Source organism: Elephas maximus, chromosome 5 (assembly GCF_024166365.1).
Source record: "Elephas maximus indicus isolate mEleMax1 chromosome 5, mEleMax1 primary haplotype, whole genome shotgun sequence".
Taxonomy (NCBI): Eukaryota; Metazoa; Chordata; class Mammalia; order Proboscidea; family Elephantidae; genus Elephas; species Elephas maximus.
The window spans coordinates 165,809,557-165,829,033 of record NC_064823.1 but is presented as its reverse complement, the minus strand read 5'-3'; the positions used below and the strand labels follow the sequence as shown (position 1 = coordinate 165,829,033).

The following is a 19,477-nucleotide window of genomic DNA, read 5'->3' as shown; positions in this document are numbered from 1 at the left end:
AACATCTGTTTCACTTCTTGATATGCCCCCAGGGGTCACCTCCTGACAGGATCCCACCCACACCTAGGCTGTGCTGTAAGTACCCCCCTCCACACACCCAGGCTGTCCTGTAAGTACCCCCGACACACACACACACACAGGCTGTCCTGTAAGTACCCCCCACACACACACCTAGGCTTCCTGCAAGCACCCCACCCACACACACACCCCCAGGCTTCCTGCAAGCACCGCCCCCCCCCACACATACACCCAGGCTTCCTGCAAGCACCCCCCACACCCAGGCGTCCTGCAAGCTCCGTCACTCTGAAGGTAGATCTCTCTGGTTGGACGAGGAGACAAAGCACTAAAGAGGACTGGTCCTGGCCCCACGCCGCAACTTGGAGGTGGCAGAGGAGGTACCAGGAACCAAGCCCCTGGCTCCACCTCTCATTGCTCCAGGACCTGACAGAGATCCTCCTGTAGGCCCTGGCTCTACCTCTCACTGCTCCAGGACCTGACACAGGTCTTCCTGCCTGGAGAACACTTCCTCCCTCACCTCCCACCCCTAGCAGGAGCACCCATGCTGGTCTGTGAAGCTCCAGAACCTTATCCCCTGGGCACCTTCCCCAACACCCTAGCCAGGTGAGCGCCGTCTCTGTGGTCTCGCTGTCTGCATCAAGTGTGTCCAGCACGTGCATAGCCAGTTCTAATCGAGCGTCTCCCACCCTATGACCCAGGAGGCAGGATTGGACCCAGTTCACCAATGAAACACCAAGGCCACCATCTTCCCCATGCTCTCTTGGCAGTAAAGGGCAGTGTGCCTTAAGCTCATCTGAGCCTGCACTGGCCCCACGCCCCCATATCACAGCTGCAGCTCCTCCACCCTCTCATGCACCCAGGCTCCCGGTAAGGAGCACAGCCTGGCCCCGCGGCAGGGACCTCACCCACTCGTTCCTGAAGCCCTGTCTTTGCAGGGTCCTGGGCCAAGCAGAGGCTTGGGGACATGCATCAGTGACCACTGAGTGACCAAGAGGGCAGTGAGGGGGTGTGGTCACTCAGAGCCAGGGCAGAGCGACATTGTCAGAGACCCTGCAAGTAGAAATGTCCAACCACGCAGAGCCCCTGGAAGGGTTCTCTGCCCTTCCAGGAGATTCCCCTCCTCACCTCACCCTGGAAGGGATTCTCCACCCCCCCACCCCACCCCAGGAGGGATTCTCCAACCTCCCCACACACACCCCTCTCTACCTTCTCCTTCTCCAGGTCCACCATCTTCTGGGTCAGGGCAGCCTCAGTGCCTTCTATCTGCTTCAGCCACTGGAACACAGTGGAGTGGGCACAGGGGGTGAGAATGGTGCCCCCAGGGGCCCTCATCCATGCCAGACATGCCTGGGGCTCCCTCACCAAAGAGGACAACAGGTAGGCTGTAGCACACGCACAGACGTGCACACACGTAGGTGGCTGTGGTGTGGTCACGAGGCCCAGGTGTGAGGATGGCTGTACGTGGTGTGGGGGAGTGGGTTTGGTGCACGGGGAGCCGAGTGTGGGGGCGTGGGTGTGAGCATCTGTGAGTCTGAGCAAGGTAGGGGCTGCAGTGTGTGCCAAGGCCCCTGCTCTCCCATCTCCCATGGAGAAGCATCCCCACCCCCACTGTGCAGGTAAGGACACAATCACAGCATGGAGAGCGGAACTTTGAGCCCAGCCAGCACCTCCAAAGCTACCACCAGTCCCAGGCCAGCATGGGGCACTTGGCACTTGAGCAGTCAGCATGTGTGGGGTGCAAGCTGATGGGCGAGTGCTACAGCACCAGGCGGGTGTGTGAGAGCTATGCATGGTGAGCAAGTGTGCAAGGGCTCCAGGGCTGAGCATGAAGGCACTGAGAGCACATGGCAGACCCAGAGGAGCTGCAAAGGTGTAGGGTGCATACCTGTGGGGGCAGGTATGGGGGGATGCACACCTGTGGGGGAAGGTATAGGCAGGTGCACACCTGCAGGGGCAGATACAGGTGGGTGCACACCTGCAGGGGCAGGTAAAGGTGGATGCACACCTGTATGGGCAGGTACACTTGGGGCACACACCTGCAGAGGCAGGTACAGCTGAGTGCGTACCTGTGAGGGGCAGGTATAGGTGGGGTGCATCCCCACAGGAGCAGGCACAGTGGGGAAGGTCTGCCTTTGCTCTCAGTCTGTGCTGTGGGTGAGTGCAGGGCGGTGGGCACGTTTCTGAGGGAGCAGGCATGTGAGCGTGTCTTTATGAGGTGCACACCTAGAGGGGGAGAAAGTCCATGTAACAGGTGACTAGCTCTGTTGAGGCAGCTGTGTCTGAGGGTTTGGGCCATGTTGGAACCTCCTTGTTGTAAATCCACAGACACTTCTCAGCCTGTGGGCCCTTGACCTCAGCCAGGACTGACCTGCTGACCTGCCCCTTCCTGCACACCTGCTTCCCTGGGCTTGGTCACCTGCACTCTGGGACATGCACCCTGCCCTAGGCCTCCTCCCTCACTCTGGATGGCCCCAGGCGCCCGCCCTCCCCCATGCCCTCTCTGCCCCGCACTGGAAATGCCTACCCCCCAGCCAGGTCCTCTCCTGAGTCACACCTATACTCCTGCCGCCCCTCCACCCTCACCCCAAATCCCCCTGCCCTCTAGTGTGTTCTCTCAAAAACAGTCATCTACTCCCACTCAACCCCTCCAAGGACACCCACTACAATCTCCCCTTCCGCAAACCCCGGCCAGTCATCTGACCCGTGTGTCGTACTCAAATGGGCTGAGACCCTGCACTGAAGGACATTGTACCTGCCCTAGCCCCAGGCCCTTCGAAGCCAACACCTACTCAACCTGCAGGTCCTAAGTCAGCTGATACCCCTTCCAGGAAGCTGACCCTGCTTGCTTTTCTGTGGGCCAGGTGCCCCCTGGAGTCTCCATCACCTGTGACTGCCATTACACACCCACTGACGTCTGTCACCTTCCGACCAGCCTTCCAGGGCATGGGCCTGCATGGGGCCTGGCTTGCAGTAGGTGTGACGGGTTCTGGGATGCAGGAACGTGAGGTGGTGCAGGGTTGGTGTGGGTGGTGCCAGCCCCATCGCAAGGGCTCCCTCACATCAACACATTTTGGCCCAAGAGTGGGACCAGTGGAGGCAACCCCAACGGGACCCTCAGAGCTTGCTAAGAAAGGATGCGTGGTTTCTGAGGAACAGGTAAGCCTATTTTTTATGGGAAATTGGAAATATTTCATTTTTGATATCATAAAATGAATAAAAATTTAAATGGAAAAGAAACCCATTTGGATCATCAAATCCAACTGTTCTCAGGACAAGGTTTGTAGAATGTGGTGTCAGGTTTTCTGTCATTAAATAGAAAAAAAGATTTGGTATAAAGAGAAACTTGACAAGTCCTCTCAGCAATCAGGAGAAAAAGTGAGGGCAGACGGGGCTGTGAGGCTCCTGGGGCATATGAGGCACAAAACCCAGTGCTGTGGAGTTGATTCTGACTCCGTGACCCTCTAGGACAGAGTAGAACTGCCCCACAGGGTTTCCAAAGCTGTAAACTTTAGGGCAGTTCTACTCTGTCCTATAGGGTCGCTATGAGTCAGAATCAACTTGACGGCAGTGGGTTAAACTTTATGGAAGCAGACTGTCACATCTTTCTTCCACAGAGCATCTGCTGGGTTCAAACCACTGATCTTTCAGTTAGCAGCTGAGCGCTTAACCACTGCGCCAGGAGGGCTCCTGTGTGAAGCACAACTTAGCACTGAATGGTTCAACCAACACTCATGGAGCCTGCCCTGCAGGAGGGGATGCAGAGAGGGGTCTGCCCTCCCCTCCAGGAGGGAGACAGCCTGAGGGGGAGGACGGGAGGAGCTGGGTGCTGGCCTGCCCTCCTCGGCCTCTATTGGAGTGACCCGTGCAGGGTGGGGGCTGCCTCCCACCTCTGTCCTTGGGGGTCCCCCAAGCCTCTGTGTCCCCTTTCAGGGCTCCTCAGGAGCAAGGCAGGGGCACCTACAGCCAGCTGGGAGCTGCTCACTACCCCAGATCCAGCCCTCCCTTTGGGAAAGCCTCGAGTCCCAGTGAGCGAACTACAAGAAAGATGGACGCTCTCCACATCCTCAGTCCATGTTCCCAGGAAGAATGCTGCTTTGTTTTGTGTGTCATTTCCATCTTTATAGTCCTGTCTTTCTCGTTGGATTTGAACTTGAGGGGGAAGAAGCAGGACTAAGTCCCCTGTAAGCCCTCAGGTGTCTCACACTCTTGCTTTCTGCCCGGCGGGGCCTCCGAGGTATCAACGTGTGAGCCAGCCTCACGCTGACCACAGTCAGATCTGGGCCTTAGAGGCTGGAGGGCGGGTGGCCTGGGCAGAGGAGAGCTCTTTGCTGGAAACCACGGCATACTTGGCACACAGAATGGGCCAATCAGCTTGAGCAGTGCTTCGTTTATCTGCTAAGAAATCTGTCTTGTGCCTCTACATGGAAATTTCTACAGATGCCAACACCGAGTGAAAATTTTTTTAAATAACGGGGCGTGTCTTTGGTTGAGAGAGGACCGACTAAGGCCTGGGTGGATGGCGGTCCCATGGGGGCTGGGGTCTCTCCGTGAATATGTCAGCTCCAGGGACCAGGTGTCCCATTGGCCAAGGCAGTTCAGTCTTGGCTCTGACGGTTGCGTCCCTGGAAACCCCTTGCTCCTGGAACAATGGGGCAGTGAGTTTCCAGCTGTCACATTGGCACTCCCAGAAGTCCCACTGGGCCCACTTCTACTCGATCCATGGCCCACTGCCCCGAGGGGCTGTGGGAGCCCCTCATGTTGTGTGCACTGTGGCTTTGACAGGGAGTGGGTGCCTGCAGCCCTGCACTGTCTGACAAGAACCCTTTACTCATGGAGCAAATACTGGCAGGTGTTCCCAGGATGTCCCAGGGGACTGGGCTTCTCTGCCCCTAATTGGGGCCTGGGAAGCATCACCCCAGCTTCATAGGATTGGGGTTGCTGCAGGTTCTTGGGCAGTTTAGTACGCAAGTGAGGTGCTGGCCAACACATGAGGCAAAGCTCTAGAGGTGACCACAGACAGCTGCACCTGGCATGGGCCTGGCTAAGGTGGGCAGAAACCAGTTGGGTGTGGGCGGGGCTTACAGCCAGGTGAGCAGGAGGATGATGACCACAGTGGGCACAGCCAGCTACTGAGGTCACATGATCCTGGGAGGATGAGAGACCTGGGGACCAGAGGGGTGGCCCCTGTTGTGGTCTAGAACACCGGCTTTATTGGGGGTGTGAGGAATAGCCAGGCAGGCTCACCTCAGGAAACTAGGGTGGAGTGAGTGCCTGAGCCCTCTGCCCTGCTGCCCCCCATCCTGACTCCTCCTGCTGCCTGGCCACAAGCCCTCTGTGAAAAGTCATCCAGGTGCTGTGAGCATGCTGTGCCCCACAAGGGGCACACAGGGAGGCTTAGGGACCCCCATGCACCCACCTATATCCCTGACAGGGGCTTCACGGAAGACAGGGGTGGGTCTGGTATCTCTGACCACCCCCGTCAAGTCAGCCAGTGTTTAACAAGCACCCATCTATCACTGGGTGGAGTGCTCAGGTGAGCTGTGGCATTTAATCAGCACAGGTAGTCCGTGTGGGTTCTTGAATGAAAAGGAGCACTTACAGAATGTGTAGTGTACCTGGCACCGCCCCAGCTACCTGCACCTGGCATCCCACCAGCCCAGTACATACATCCTCACCACCCCCTGTTCTCCTGAGGAAGGGACTCAGCGAGGACAGGTGGCTTGGGTCAGGGACAGCTGGGACCCACATGTGACCATGTGCCACCACGAGCCCCGGGCAGGTGGTGGCTGTAGCCTGTCTCCAGCATTGACTTGGGGTGGGGGGCGAGGACAGGCATCTGGGCAAGAAAGCTATTTCTATTTTAAATGCCGTTCCAAAGACACTGAAGGAACCTCTGTTAAGGCCAGTAAGAGCCGATCCTTACAGGAGCAGTATCTCCCTTCTACACGTGCAACGCCTGCCCCGGGAAAGACAGCTGTACAGATGGACCCACACAAAAAGTGTGCGTGTCTAAAACTTCCTAAACTAACGTACAGGGAAGCAAATCAGAAATGTGTTCTTGGCAAATATGGCAAAAAGTCAGTATCTTTAATACATAAAACTTGCAGAAGTCAGTAACACGAGCCACAATTACACAAATACATATTCGTTGAATGAATGAATGAACAAATGAACCCCCAATGGAAAGCCCTCGGAAGAAATGTAATTACAGTTCAGAGGAAGGAGAACAAAACAGAAAACACGCAGCACAAAACTCACTGTTACCGGCACTTAAATAAACGAAGTTACAACAACATCGGAGCACTTCACCTACGGTCGGCAGAGTCCTGCTCAGCAGTAATGTTCTATTTGGGGCCGTCAACAACAACATGGGTCCCGCTTTTCTGGGAAACATTCTGACAACAGCCAAGTCCCTATAAATGCTCTTGCCGTCTGGCCACGTTCCATGTCTGGAATCTCTGCTGCAAAAATGTTCTAACATGGAGATAAATGTGTGTGTAACGACGCTCAGCGCTGACGGCAGACAGGAAAAGGGAAAAGCCCTAACGTCTAGCAGCCCAGGAATGACTAGGAGCTCAGGGTAGGGGGCCATCAAAACCGCTGCGTGTGGGGGCGCTGGAAAAGCAGGCTACAAAACTGGGTGTCGGGTGCGAGCTCCCCACATTGAACAAAGGGCGTGAGGAAAAAGCTGGGAGGAAATGCAGCAAATGCTGTGGACATTTATCGATGTCCTCGAGTGGCCTCTAAGGCGTAGTATCTGCAGAAACCGTGTGCTGCTTTCAGCTGGGACACAGACAGCCAAGCACATGCAGGTGCAAACGGGAAGCCAACCGGAGCACATGCGCCAAGCAGGGAGCCGTCCATGCGGTTTCTCTATGGAGCCGGGCACGGGGATGGGGAACGGACAGAGGCTGACACCCATGTGGTTTCCGTATGGAGCCGGGCATGGAGACACGGAACAGACAGATACCAACACACATGTGGTTTCTGAATGGAGCTGGGTATGGGGGCACAGACAGACACGGGGTCTACCTTCTCACACAGGGGGAACAGACAGACACTGGGGTCTACCTTCTCACACAGGGAGGCACAGTCAGACACGAGATCTACCTTCTCACACAGGGGGCACAGACAGACACGGGGTCTACCTTCTCACACAGGGGGCACAGACAGACACGGGGTCTACCTTCTCACACAGGGAGGCACAGTCAGACACGAGATCTACCTTCTCACACAGGGGGCACAGACAGACACGGGGTCTACCTTCTCACACGGGGGCACAGACAGACACTGGGGTCTACCTTCTCACACAGGGGGCACAGACAGACACGGGGTCTACCTTCTCACACAGGGGGCACAGACAGACACGGGGTCTACCTTCTCACACGGGGGGCACAGACAGACACGGGGTCTACCTTCTCACACAGGGGGCACAGACAGACACGGGGTCTACCTTCTCACACAGGGGGCACAGACAGACACGGGGTCTACCTTCTCACACAGGGAGGCACAGTCAGACATGAGATCTACCTTCTCACACAGGGGGCACAGACAGACACGGGGTCTACCTTCTCACAGAGGGGGCACAGAGAGACACTGGGGTCTACCTTCTCACACAGGGAGGCACAGTCAGACATGAGACCTACCTTCTCACACAGGGGGCACAGACAGACATGGGGTCTACCTTCTCACACAGGGGGAACAGACAGACACTGGGGTCTACCTTCTCGCACAGGGAGGCACAGTCAGACATGAGATCTACCTTCTCACACAGGGGGCACAGACAGACATGGGGTCAACGTTCTCACACAGGGGGAACAGACAGACACTGGGGTCTACCTTCTCGCACAGGTGGGCACAGACAGACATGGGGTCTACCTTCTCACACAGGGAGGCACAGTCAGACATGAGATCTACCTTCTCACACAGGGGGGCACAGACAGACACTGGGGTCTACCTTCTCGCACAGGGGGGCACAGACAGACACTGGGGTCTACTTTCGCGCACAGGGGGAACAGACAGACACTGGGGTCTACCTTCTCGCACAGGGGGGCACAGACAGACACTGGGGTCTACCTTCTCGCACAGGCCCAGCACAGTCCCAGCCTGGATGATGGCGACCTGCTCGTCATTTCTCAGATTCTACAACAAAAAGGGGTGTTTTAGGCTGGACTCCAGACCACATGCAGACGGCAGTGCTGGCCACGCATGGCTCCGAGGACCCGCCTCTGCTCAGCACGAGGACATAGTCAGAGGCGGGCATTACACCCGGCTGGGGGTGGCTCACTGAGCGGCCCAGGGCCCCTTGGTGGTAAAAGGTCACTTTCTGACCTCGGGGCTCTCAGTGACACCCCTTCTTGCTGGGTCGGTTTCTGGGCTTCCTCCTCATGAGTGATAGTCCACAGGACAGCTGACTGGAGAGCCCACCCACACTGGGTCATGGCCATAAAGAAAACACTAGTACATGGTGCTGTCTGAGCTCTTAAGTCAGGGAGAAATCAAAACCAAAGAGGCCACACCAAGCACACCCGGATCAAAACGACAGGAACCGGAGACCGAGCGCGCAATAGTTACCCCGTTATCGCCAAGGATATCTAACTTCTTCATAAGTTCAGACACATTCACGTCCTGGAAGAGATTCCAACGTTCACGGTTGGGGGACGACCAGGACCACGCCCACCACACCTGTCTCCTCAGGAGCACACCTCGCCCTCTCTCTCGTGCCTACGGCAAGCCCAGTGCTGCCCTCAGCCGCCTCAGGGAGGACGGGAGCAGAAGCCATGCTGGCTGGATGCTCAGAGGGCCCCGAGGGAGCTACCTGCTGAGCTCTGCGGCAGTACAGACGCTCCTTCTAGAAAGGCCCGTGGAGTGGTGGGGATGGGAAGGGCCAGCTCTGTGTCCCCAGGGCCCAGCGGGACTCCTTGCATACAGCAATCACTCAGCTGCCTGTGAGTGTTGTCATACCCACTGCATGGTGTGGGTGCTCCCATCTGGATTTTACAGATGAAGAGACCACTGTTCAGAGAGGTTACTGGCCAGAGCTAGGAGTTGGGCTGGGGTTTGCTCTCAAGGCTGCATCCCTGGTCTCTGTTCTTTTACAGCTTAGAGTTTAGGGCTCTTGAACAGGTGAACAAGCTATGACTCAAAATAGGGTGGAGGGGTAGGGGGGTATTCCATTAAAACCAACACTGTCACTGGCACAAGGACACACCCCCTTCACACCCAGCCTAGTGGCCGTCTGTTTGGGGAGCCACCCCCCGGCACGCTACCTTCACTCCTTCCTGGTGACAGAACAGCTGGAGGGCACTGCTGCTGCTCTCGGGAAAGGTGGTGATTTGGAGGTTAAAGGCTGGCGACCTCCTCTCTCTCTCCTGGGAAAAAGACGCGGTTTAAAAACAGAACTTTATCGGGTTGTTTACCATTTGCCATTTCCCCATGTCATTCAGCAAAAATCTACAAGTTCCAGGTGGCAAAGGCAATAGTATAAAGCACCCATTCAGACTACCATCTCCTCACCCGTGAAATGCCACGAAGTTTTCACGCCTTCCCACAGCACAAACTCTTTCTGGAAACTGCGCCCCTCCTTACCTATGCGGCTTGGAGGAGCATCCTGGGTTTACTCGTGAAGTCACAAAACTGGCATGGCAACAGTAACAAAATCAGTTGCCCTAAATCTCAGAGGCTATTCCATGCCAGACACCTTGTGACCCCGTATCCTCCTCGGACACCATGGAGCATGTACCACCGCTGCACTTTGTTGACAAAGAGGCAGGGGCTTGGGGACTGGGCCGAGGCTCATACCAGTAAGCAGCAGGGTGGGACCCAGACCCAGTCACATTCTTTTTAGGATAATCTGCTGACTTCATTCATGACATTTTTTGATTCCTGCTAACACAACCAATGGAGTCCCTGGTGGTACAAACAGTTAAGCTAATGCTAACTGAAAGGTAGGAGGTTCAAGTCTACCCAGAGGCACCTTAGGAGAAAGGCTTGGTGATCTACTTTCAAAAATAAGCCATCAAAAGAAACCCTATGGAGCACAGTTCTACTCTGACACACATGGGGTTGCCAGGAGTGGGGTCGACTCGACGGCAGCTGGTAAACACAGTCAATGATCATTCTGTCCCTACCTTAGATTCGGTCAGGCTTCCACCATCAAGGAAGGAAGAGCAGGCATTTCCCCAGAATAACCAACCAACCGTTGCCACTGAATCAATTCCGACCCATGGCAGCCCCATCAATCACATATGAACTAACACGTTTTCACAAAGCATGGGAGATGTCTGACACATAGAGAAGCAGAGGACAGCACCTGGCAGTGCTCTGGTGCAAAGTGTGTTCCCTACAAAGACTCACTTTAAACCCTCAGCAACTGGCAGAGCAGTCATGATGGCAAGGTCATATCTTTAAAACAAACTGCTTCCATTCGGCCAAAATTGTCAGAGACAAATAGCATGCTTTGGGCCACTCCTGCAGCAGGACTACAGGGCCAGTGGCTTCCTCAGTCTTTGGGCTAAGGAAGGTGGAGACGATCATTACATGTGGACGATGAGAAGGTGCCCTCGGTAAGGCTGAAGGGAAGTCAGGCCGCTTGGCAGCTCATCTCCACAAAGCCCTGCCTGGGCTCTCCCTTGCTAGCTGACAAGAGCAACATTCAGAGGGTCACTCAGTTCTGCAGATGCCTCTCGATCTGCACTACCCCGTTTAAAGACTGTCTCCACGGAAAAGGGGACACAAGAAAGCTCCATTTTACATGAACCAAAGTCAGAAACAGGCTTCTAATGGCCATGAAGGAGGGTGGAGAAAGCTAAGGAAGAGAATTGCAGAAAGCAGAGCAGTGCCGATGGAATTCTCACCAGAAAGATGCACAACAAAGACGTGCAAAGAGTTTTCTCGAGATGGCAGGGGTATTAACAGAGACTTCTCACAGCATTGATAAAATACTCAATTCCCACTCAAGCAAGAGGTACGTAATGCAGCAACCCTTGGTCCTGAGGAGTACTCAGGCCACAGCTCGAGCCACCGGCCAATGTACAGAGATGGCAGCTTCCCAGGTCAACAGGGTATTAACTGAAGTCCCGGGGGAAACGAAAGCAGAAACCCCCAAACAGCAAAGCTCAGGCGTCTGTTGTTGCCGAGGGTTTTGCACATGCAAAGTTTCAGCTGGGAGAGAGCCTAGCTGCCGGCTACAGGTGCTGGGGAACCAGCAACAAGCTCAGGAGATGCTCAAGATGGCGGTGACTTTTAAACAAGAAAATGATGAAGTAACACAGCCGCGTGGCAGCAGGGGATATACCCGAGCCAAGCTTTCAGTCAGAGGCAGAAAACCATCACTATTCAGTGCCCCCCACTTGGTGCACTGGGGAAGCTGCCGCAGGATGATTTCTGCACATAAACTGCTTACAGCCTCCCTCCTCCCCAAAGAGCAGACATGTAGATTTAGTGACAAACGGTATTTTTTAGTCTAATCCTGCTGCAACACACAGGTGTGTGGTCACCTGACGACAGCGTGGGCTGCATGACCAGCACTCTGAATTGCCTCTGCAAATGCCTCTCACTCTGTCTTTACTTACCTTGTGTCGACCTTGGCAAAGAAAAAATGGGTCTAAACCAGCATCAAACACTTTACTGAGTCAGATGCCAGCCAGATCAGACCCTTCTATTTCAAAATGTGAGCTCTCTGCACACAGGACCACGGAGAAAGGTGGGTTATTAATTGTGATGGTGCTTCCGCCCAGGTTGCAGAACGCACACCAGGTGACCACGCATGCAGGAGAGAAGTAGTTATGGGAATGAACACAAATGAAAAAGGCAAAACATTGCAAAAACAAATCATTTTATTAAGTGCAAAACAAGCCGTCGGCAATAAATATTTTAGCTCTGGTACACGTCCACAGACTTCGGTGAGCATTTTCTCCAGAACATGTTAAGGCAGGGAAATTCCTCTGAACATACAGATTTAAAAAGAAACGATAACATGTCCCTTCACACACGCTTGAACGCACCTGGAGCATCACGCGAATTTCAGTTTGGGTTCAAAGAGAATGTCTGCTCCATTTGGGAGCTTACAACAGATAGAGTCTCTTACTTCCAGCTCTAGCACCCGGAACTCTAGCAGCTCGTTCTGGTCCCTGGCGTCTTGCATCTCGTCCTTCAGCTGGCTCTCCTCCACCTCCAGCCTGTAGATCTAGAAAAAGGCATCTTTGAATGACCATCAGAGAGACGGGTCCCCAGATCAGGAGCTTCCTTCCTGGGGGGCCTGGAGGAAGCAGGGGACTACCATATTTTTACTCAAATAACACACACTTTCTAAGCGTGTTTGCCAGCTGTGCCCTCCCGCCACAAGGTATTTTCATAAGCACGACTATGCCAATTTTTTTTTACATGTTACTGTAAAAAAAAAAAAATTAGCATAGCGGGTGTTTATGAAAATACCTCACGGTGGGGGCACAGTTGGCAAACACACTTAGAAGGTGTGTGTTATTTCAGTAAAAATATGGTAGTCACTGAGAGAAGGAGCAGAAGGGGAAGGTTTGCAACAAAACTGAGGCTGGGAAAAACAAAAGACCTTGAGCCTGAATGGTGGGGAAACTGAGGCACAGAGCTATTAAGTCCTGTCCCTGAGGTCAAAGGTGGAAGGAGTGAGGCGCCCCCAAGCCCGTCGCATCCTTCCCAACCACCGCCCGGAACCAGCCCTCTCAGAGTTCCCATTCAAAACAGCCAAGACACCAATTCCCTCTCCTTTCCCAGACAGTGCTCCTAGAAGCATGAACGTGCAGTTATCCTGAACACTGAATCGGCCTGAGCCCAGCCAGAGACCCCGGAGAGCACCTTAGCCATCCCCCGCCTCCCAGCTTCTGTCGAAGCAGTCAACAACAGCACCTTTTACAACCACGCTTGCCAGTGAGGGTGTAGTACCTCTGCCCTGTGACCCCCCTTTCAGACTGAGGGCAGAGGGGCTCTCGGGTAGTGCCACCCCAAGGATGCTGTCACTCCTTCCAGAGCCTCAGAGCTGTGGAGCCAAGACCCACCCCCTCCCAGGCCAGAGCCAAAGGGATCAGACCCCGCTCCTGGGCCTCAGAGCCAAGGGGGCCAGACTCCCCCTTCCAGCGCCTCAGAAACAACTGGCCAAACTCCTCCCTCCCAGGCCTCAGAGCCAATAGGCTGGACCCTCCTTCCCTAGCCTCTGAGCCAACGGGCCCAGATCCACCCTTTCACAGCCACTGGGGCCTGGACACCCCCTCTGGGGGCCTCAGAGCTGATAACTGGACCCCCCTCCCTCAGTAGGCTGCCCTGGTTCTAGTATCCCAGTGCTGACATGCTAAGGCCAGGCCAGGTCCTGCTGTGAAATGTCCAGAGAAAATAAATCTAAAGGGACAGAGAGTAGGCTGGGGGCTGCTAGGAGCTGAAGGCTGCTGGTGACTGGGGACTGCTGGGGGCTGGGGACTGCTGGGGGCTGCTAGAGGCTGCTAGAGGCTGGGGGCTGCTGGGGGCTGCTAGAGGCTGCTAGAGGCTGCTGGGGGCTGCTCGGGGCTGCTCGGGGCTGCTAGAGGCTGCTAGAGGCTGGGGGCTGCTGGGGGCTGCTAGGGGCTGCTGGGGGCTGGGGGCTGCTCGGGGCTGCTAGAGGCTGCTAGAGGCTGGGGGCTGCTGGGGGCTGCTAGAGGCTGCTAGAGGCTGCTGGGGGCTGGGGGCTGCTCGGGGCTGCTAGAGGCTGCTAGAGGCTGGGGGCTGCTGGGGGCTTGGGGATGCTAGGGGCTGCTGGGAGCTGCTGGGGGCTGCTAGAGGCTGGGGGCTGCTGGGGGCTTGGGGATGCTAGGGGCTGCTGGGAGCTGCTGGGGGCTGCTAGGGGCTGCTAGGGGCTGCTGGGAGCTGCTGGGGGCTGCTGGGAGCTGCTGGGGGCTGCTAGGGGCTGCTAGGGGCTGCTGGGGGCTGGGGGCTGCTCAGGGCTGCTAGAGGCTGCTAGAGGCTGGGGGCTGCTGGGGGCTAGGGGCTGCTAGGGCCTGCTGGGAGCTTCTGGGGGTTGCTAGGGGCTGCTAAGGCTGCTAGGGGCTGGGGGCTGCTAGGGGCTGGCATGGATATGAGAGTGAGCTCCAAGGGGCTGGGGTCTTTATGGGGCGGGATGCTCTAAAATAGCATGCAGTGATGGCCACACAGCCCAGGAGATTTACAAAAGAATTTATCAAATCACACACAAAGGAGAAAGCAAGCTAAGGCCTGGTCTGGGAAGACTCCCCAGCGGACGGGGCCAAGTTCCATGGGCTGAACCGTCTGACCCGGGCTCTGACACTGCCCACTCCACCCAGGGGCTGAGGGGTTCTGGGACCCCCAAACGTGGCAGAGGTGCCGGCAGCATCACCACCCTGCAGGGGCCTGGGTAAAGCTGTGCCTGTTCTGGGGCCCCACCAAGGACTGCCAGGGCCAGTGGCCGAGGTCATGGGGCAGAGGGGGATGTCTCCCCGGTAAGGGCCAGGGAGACCAGGAGTGCCCACAGAGTGGGTGGTATGTACAATCTGTGCAATCGGGGCCCCAGCCTGGGGTCCATCAACTCTGGGCTCCCAGTTCTCTGAGTTGAGGGTGGAAGGGTTAGGTTCACATACCTTTTCCAGCAAGTCCTGGTTTGTTCTAATAAGCAGCTGCTTTTCTTCAACCCACTTGGAATCCTAAGGAAAACACTAAATATGTTCACACCATCAAAGACCACAGAGAGTAAAACAGCAAAACTGCAGTGGGATGGTCACCAGGCTGCAGGGGCCAGAACGGCCCACTGTCCCACTAAACCTTCAGCCTCAGAGTCAGTATCGGCAGCCTAGGGACTGTGCCTCCCTTACCCACCCAGGTCCCCCAAACCACCATGAACTTACTGTGTGCATTCACAGAAATACGGCCCAGTGTTTGCCGGGTGGGCCGGCACCTGGACACCCATGAAGGCTGACCCTGTGCCCACACCTCAGACACGTGACCTAGCTACAGTCCCACACCCATCCCTTCACGCTCTCACCAGGGCTGCCCTGCCTATGACTGTGCCCAGCCACATCCACCAGGTAAATTTTGAGGGCATGAGGGTTGTGTCTGTTCTTCGCCAGTGCCTGAGCTACATAGGAGCTCAGTAAACATCAGACAGATGGACAAATGAATCAAAGAATGAAGGAACGAGGGCCTTCCCAGTCGTCTTCCTCCATCTGAGCTCTGGGCCTCGTGGATCCCTCACCCGCCTCTGCTTGCATTCGTGTGGGCCTCCTAGGCTAGCAATCCCTGCAACTCTTCCCCGCACCAACAGAGAGCAGATAAATCTTGTTGTTTCAAACAACTGGGCTTCAGGATGGTCGTGAGCCAGCAGTAGATGACTGATACATTGCCCTGAGCACCACACACAGGGCCAGCCGGGCCTGGCAGGTGCCTGCTGAGTAGGTGGCCACCTTCTGCAGCAGGCACTGGGGCAGGCGTGCCCGTAAACATGGGAATGGTACCTGAGGGGAGGTTAACCAGGTGGAGATGGTGACCAGGTACTCAGCCTGGAAGAGGGACACTGAGGTCCAGGGAAAGTCAGGACAAGGTCAGAAGACAGTTCCTCACTGGTCGCCTGGCCCATGGCCCTGGCTGTCCTCATGTGGTGGTTATGCTCACCCTCAGACCTTTGCTGCCACGCTGGGAACACTTGTTGAGGTTGGCCTTCTGCCCAGAGCCCTCCAGGGTCTTTCCCACCCCAAGTTCATGGATATCCCGAAGTCCTAAACCCCAGTACCTGTGAACGTGACGTTGTTTACAAATAGGGTCTTCAAAGGTATTATCATTTGTGTTAACATGAGGCCATGACAGACCCCCACGGGTCTGTCAGTTTGTCCTACTGTGGGGGCTTGTGTGTTGCTGTGATGCTGGAAGCTATGCCACCGGTATTCAGATACCAGCAGGGTCACCCACAGCGGACAAGTTTCAGCTGAGCTTCCAGACTAAGACAGACTAGGAAGAAGGATCTGGCAGTATACTTATGAAAAGATTTAGCCAGTGAAAATCTTATGAATAGCAATGGAACACTGTTTGATACAGTGCCAGAAGACATCAAAAGATGACTGGGGAAGAGCTGCCTCCTCAAAGCAGAGTCGACCTTAATGATGTAGATAGAGTCAAGCTTTTGGGACCTTCATTTGCCAGTGTGGCACAACTCAAAATGAGAAGAAACAGCTGCAAACATCCATTAATAATTGAAACATGGAATGTACGAAATATGAATCTAGGAAAATTGCAAATTGTCAAAAATGAAATGGAATGAATAGACATTGATATCCTAGGCATTAGTAAGCTGAAATGGACTGGTACTGGCCATTTTGAATCAGTCATAAGGACTACTATGCTGGGAATGACAACTTGAAGAGTAATGGTGTTGCATTCATTGTCAAAAAGAACATTTCAAGACCTATCCTGAAGTACAATTCTATCAGTGGTAGGATAATATTCATACGCCTACAAGGAAGACCGGTTAATACGACTATTATTCAAATTTATGCACCAACCACTAAGACCAAAGATGAAGAAATTGAAGATTTTTACCAACTGCTGCAGTCTGAAATTGATTGAACATACAATCAGGATGCATTGATAATTACTGGAGATTGAAATGGGAAAGTTGGAAACAAAGAAGAAGGATCAGTAGTTGGAAAACATGGCCTTGGTGATAGAAATGATGCCGGAGATCCCATGATAGAATTTTGCAAGACCAATGAATTCTTCATTGCAAATACCTTTTTTTTACCAACATAAACAGTAACTACACATGTGGACCTCACCAGATGGAATACACAGGGATCAAATCAACTACATCTGTGGAAAGAGACGACGGAAAAGCTCAATATCATCAGTCAGAACAGGGCCAGGGGCCAATTGCAAAACATGCCATCAATTACTCACATGCAAGTTCAAGTTGAAACTGAAGAAAATTAGAACAAGTCCACGAGAGCCAAAGTACGACCTTGAGTATATCCCACCTGAATTTAGAGACCATCTCAAGAATAGATTTGATACATTGAATGCTAGTGACTGAAGACCACACAAGTTGTAGAATGACACCAAGGACATCACACATGAAGAAAGCAAGAGGTCATTAAAAAGACAGGAAAGAAAGACCAAAATGGATGTCAGAAGAGACTCTGAAACTTGGTCTTGAATGTCGAGTAGCTAAGGTGAAACGAAGAAATGATGAAGTAAAAGGGTTGAACAGAAGATTTCAAAGGGCAGCTTGAGAAGACAAAGTAAAGTATTATAATGACATGTGCAAAGACCTGGAGATGGAAAACCAAAAGGAAAGAATATGCTCTGCATTTCTCAAGTGGAAAGAACTGAAGAAAAAAAATTCAAGCCTCAAGTTGCAATATTGAAGGATTATATGAGGAAAATATTATAAGACTCAGGAAGCATCAAAAGAAGATGGAAGGAATACACAGAGTCAGCATATCAAAAAGAATTAGTTGGCGTTCAACCATTTCAGGAGGTACCATCTGAGCAGGAACCAATAATACTAAAGGAAGAAGTCTAAGCTGCACTGAAGGCATTGGTTAAAAGCAAGGCTCTGGGAATTGATACAATACCAACTGAGATATTTCAACAAACATGTAGCGCTAGAAGCACTCACTTGTCTACACTAGGAAATTTGGAAGACAGCTATCTGGCCAACTGACTGGAAGAGATCCATATTTATGCCTATTCCCAAGAAAGGTGATCCCACCAAATGCAGAAATCATGGAACTATATCATTAATATCACACACAAGTAAAATTTTGCTGAAGATCATTCAAAACCGGCTGCAGCAGTATATCGGCAGGGAACTGCCAGAAATTCAGGCCGGTTTCAGAAGAGGACGTGGAAACAGGGATATCATTGCTGATGTCAGATGGATCCTGGCTGAAAGCAGAAAATACCAGAAGGATGTTTACCTGTGTTTTATTGACTATGCAAAGGCATTCGACTGTGTGGATCATAACAAATTATGGATAAAATTATGAAAAACGGCAATTCCGGAACACTTAATTGTGCTCATGAGGAATCTGTACATAGATCAAGAGGCAGTATTTAGACATAAAAAGGGGATGGTGGGTCGTTTAAAGTCAAGAAAGGTGTGCATCAGGGTTGTATCATTTCACCATACCTATTTAATCTGTATGCTGAGCAAATAATACAAGAAGCTGGACTATATGAAGAAGAACAGGGCATCAGGATTGGAGGAAGACTCATTAACAACCTGTGTTATGCAAATGACACAACCTTTCATGCTGAAAGTGAAAAGGACTTGAAGCATTTACTGATAAAGATCAAAGACCACAGCCTTCAGTATGGATTACACCTCAACATAAAGAAAACAAAAATCCTCACAGCTGGACCAATGAGCAACATCATAATAAATGGAGAAAAGATTGAAGTTGTCAAGAATTTCATTTTACTTGGATCCACAATCAACACCCATGGAAACAGCAGTCAAGAAATCAGAGCACACACTGCATTGGACAAATCTGCTGCAAAGACCTCTTTAAAGTGCTGAAAACCGAAGATGTCACTGTGAAGACTAAGGTGCACCTGACCCAACCCATGGTGTTTTCAATCGTCTCCTATGCACATGAAAGCTGGATGATGAATAAGGAAGACCAAAGAAGAACTGATACCTCTCAATTGTGGTGTTGGAGAAGAATATTGAATATACCATGAACTGCCAAAAGAACAAGTTTGTATTGGAAGAAGTACAACCAGAACGCTCCTTAGAAGCAAGATGGCAAGACTACGTCTCACATACTTTGTACATGTTATCAGGAGGGATCAGTCCCTGGAGAAGGACATCACGCTTGGTAAAGTAGAGGGCCAGCGAAAAAGAGGAAGACCCTCAATGAGATGGATTGACACAGTGGCTGCAACAATGGGCTTAATCATAACAAGGATTATGAGGATGGCGCAGGACCAGGCAGCGTTTCGTTCTGTTGGACATAGGGCCGCTGTGAGTTGGAACTGACTCGATGGCACCTAACCACACAACAACAACAATGCTGGAATAGGGTGGGCCTTGATCCCGTAAGTGGCATCCTTATAAAGGAGAAGAGACACAGAGACAGGGATACAGAGGAAGGACGCCGTGTGACGCTGCAGCTGGAGCTACCAGGAGTTGGGAGAGACAAGGAAGGACACTCCGAGAGCCTCCAGAGAGAGCCTGGCCCTGCTGACACCCTGATCTTGGACTCCTACCTGCTCCAGATTGTGAGATAATGCATCTCCATTGTCATAAGCCTCCCAGTAGGTGGTACTTTGTTATGTTGGTCTCAGGACATGAATCCACTGAGGCAGGTTCAGGTCAGGCTTTACCCCTGAGCCATGCCTGCTGTCCCTGGCCTCCCCTGATCCAGGTCACTCTAGCCTGGAAGCGCCATGTGGCTTTATGACAATCATTGGGTGGAAGCCCCTGCTGTGCGCCTGAGGTGAAGCCCTG

General features: G+C 53.2%; 1 protein-coding gene across 9 annotated transcripts in view; it reads right to left on the bottom strand.

Moving 5' to 3' along the window:
- The window catches only part of JAKMIP1 (janus kinase and microtubule interacting protein 1), a 164,096-nt gene that overhangs the window by 25,393 nt on the left and 119,226 nt on the right, over positions 1-19,477 (bottom strand). For all 9 annotated transcript variants that reach the window (XM_049886791.1, XM_049886798.1, XM_049886799.1 and 6 more), the window contains 6 exons: positions 14,616-14,678; positions 12,107-12,205; positions 9,288-9,389; positions 8,593-8,646; positions 8,095-8,160; positions 1,225-1,293 (listed from right to left, as the gene is read on the bottom strand). In XM_049886791.1, the coding sequence (XP_049742748.1) occupies positions 1,225-1,293; positions 8,095-8,160; positions 8,593-8,646; positions 9,288-9,389; positions 12,107-12,205; positions 14,616-14,678 (453 nt within the window). The remainder of the gene's footprint in view (positions 1-1,224; positions 1,294-8,094; positions 8,161-8,592; positions 8,647-9,287; positions 9,390-12,106; positions 12,206-14,615; positions 14,679-19,477) is intronic.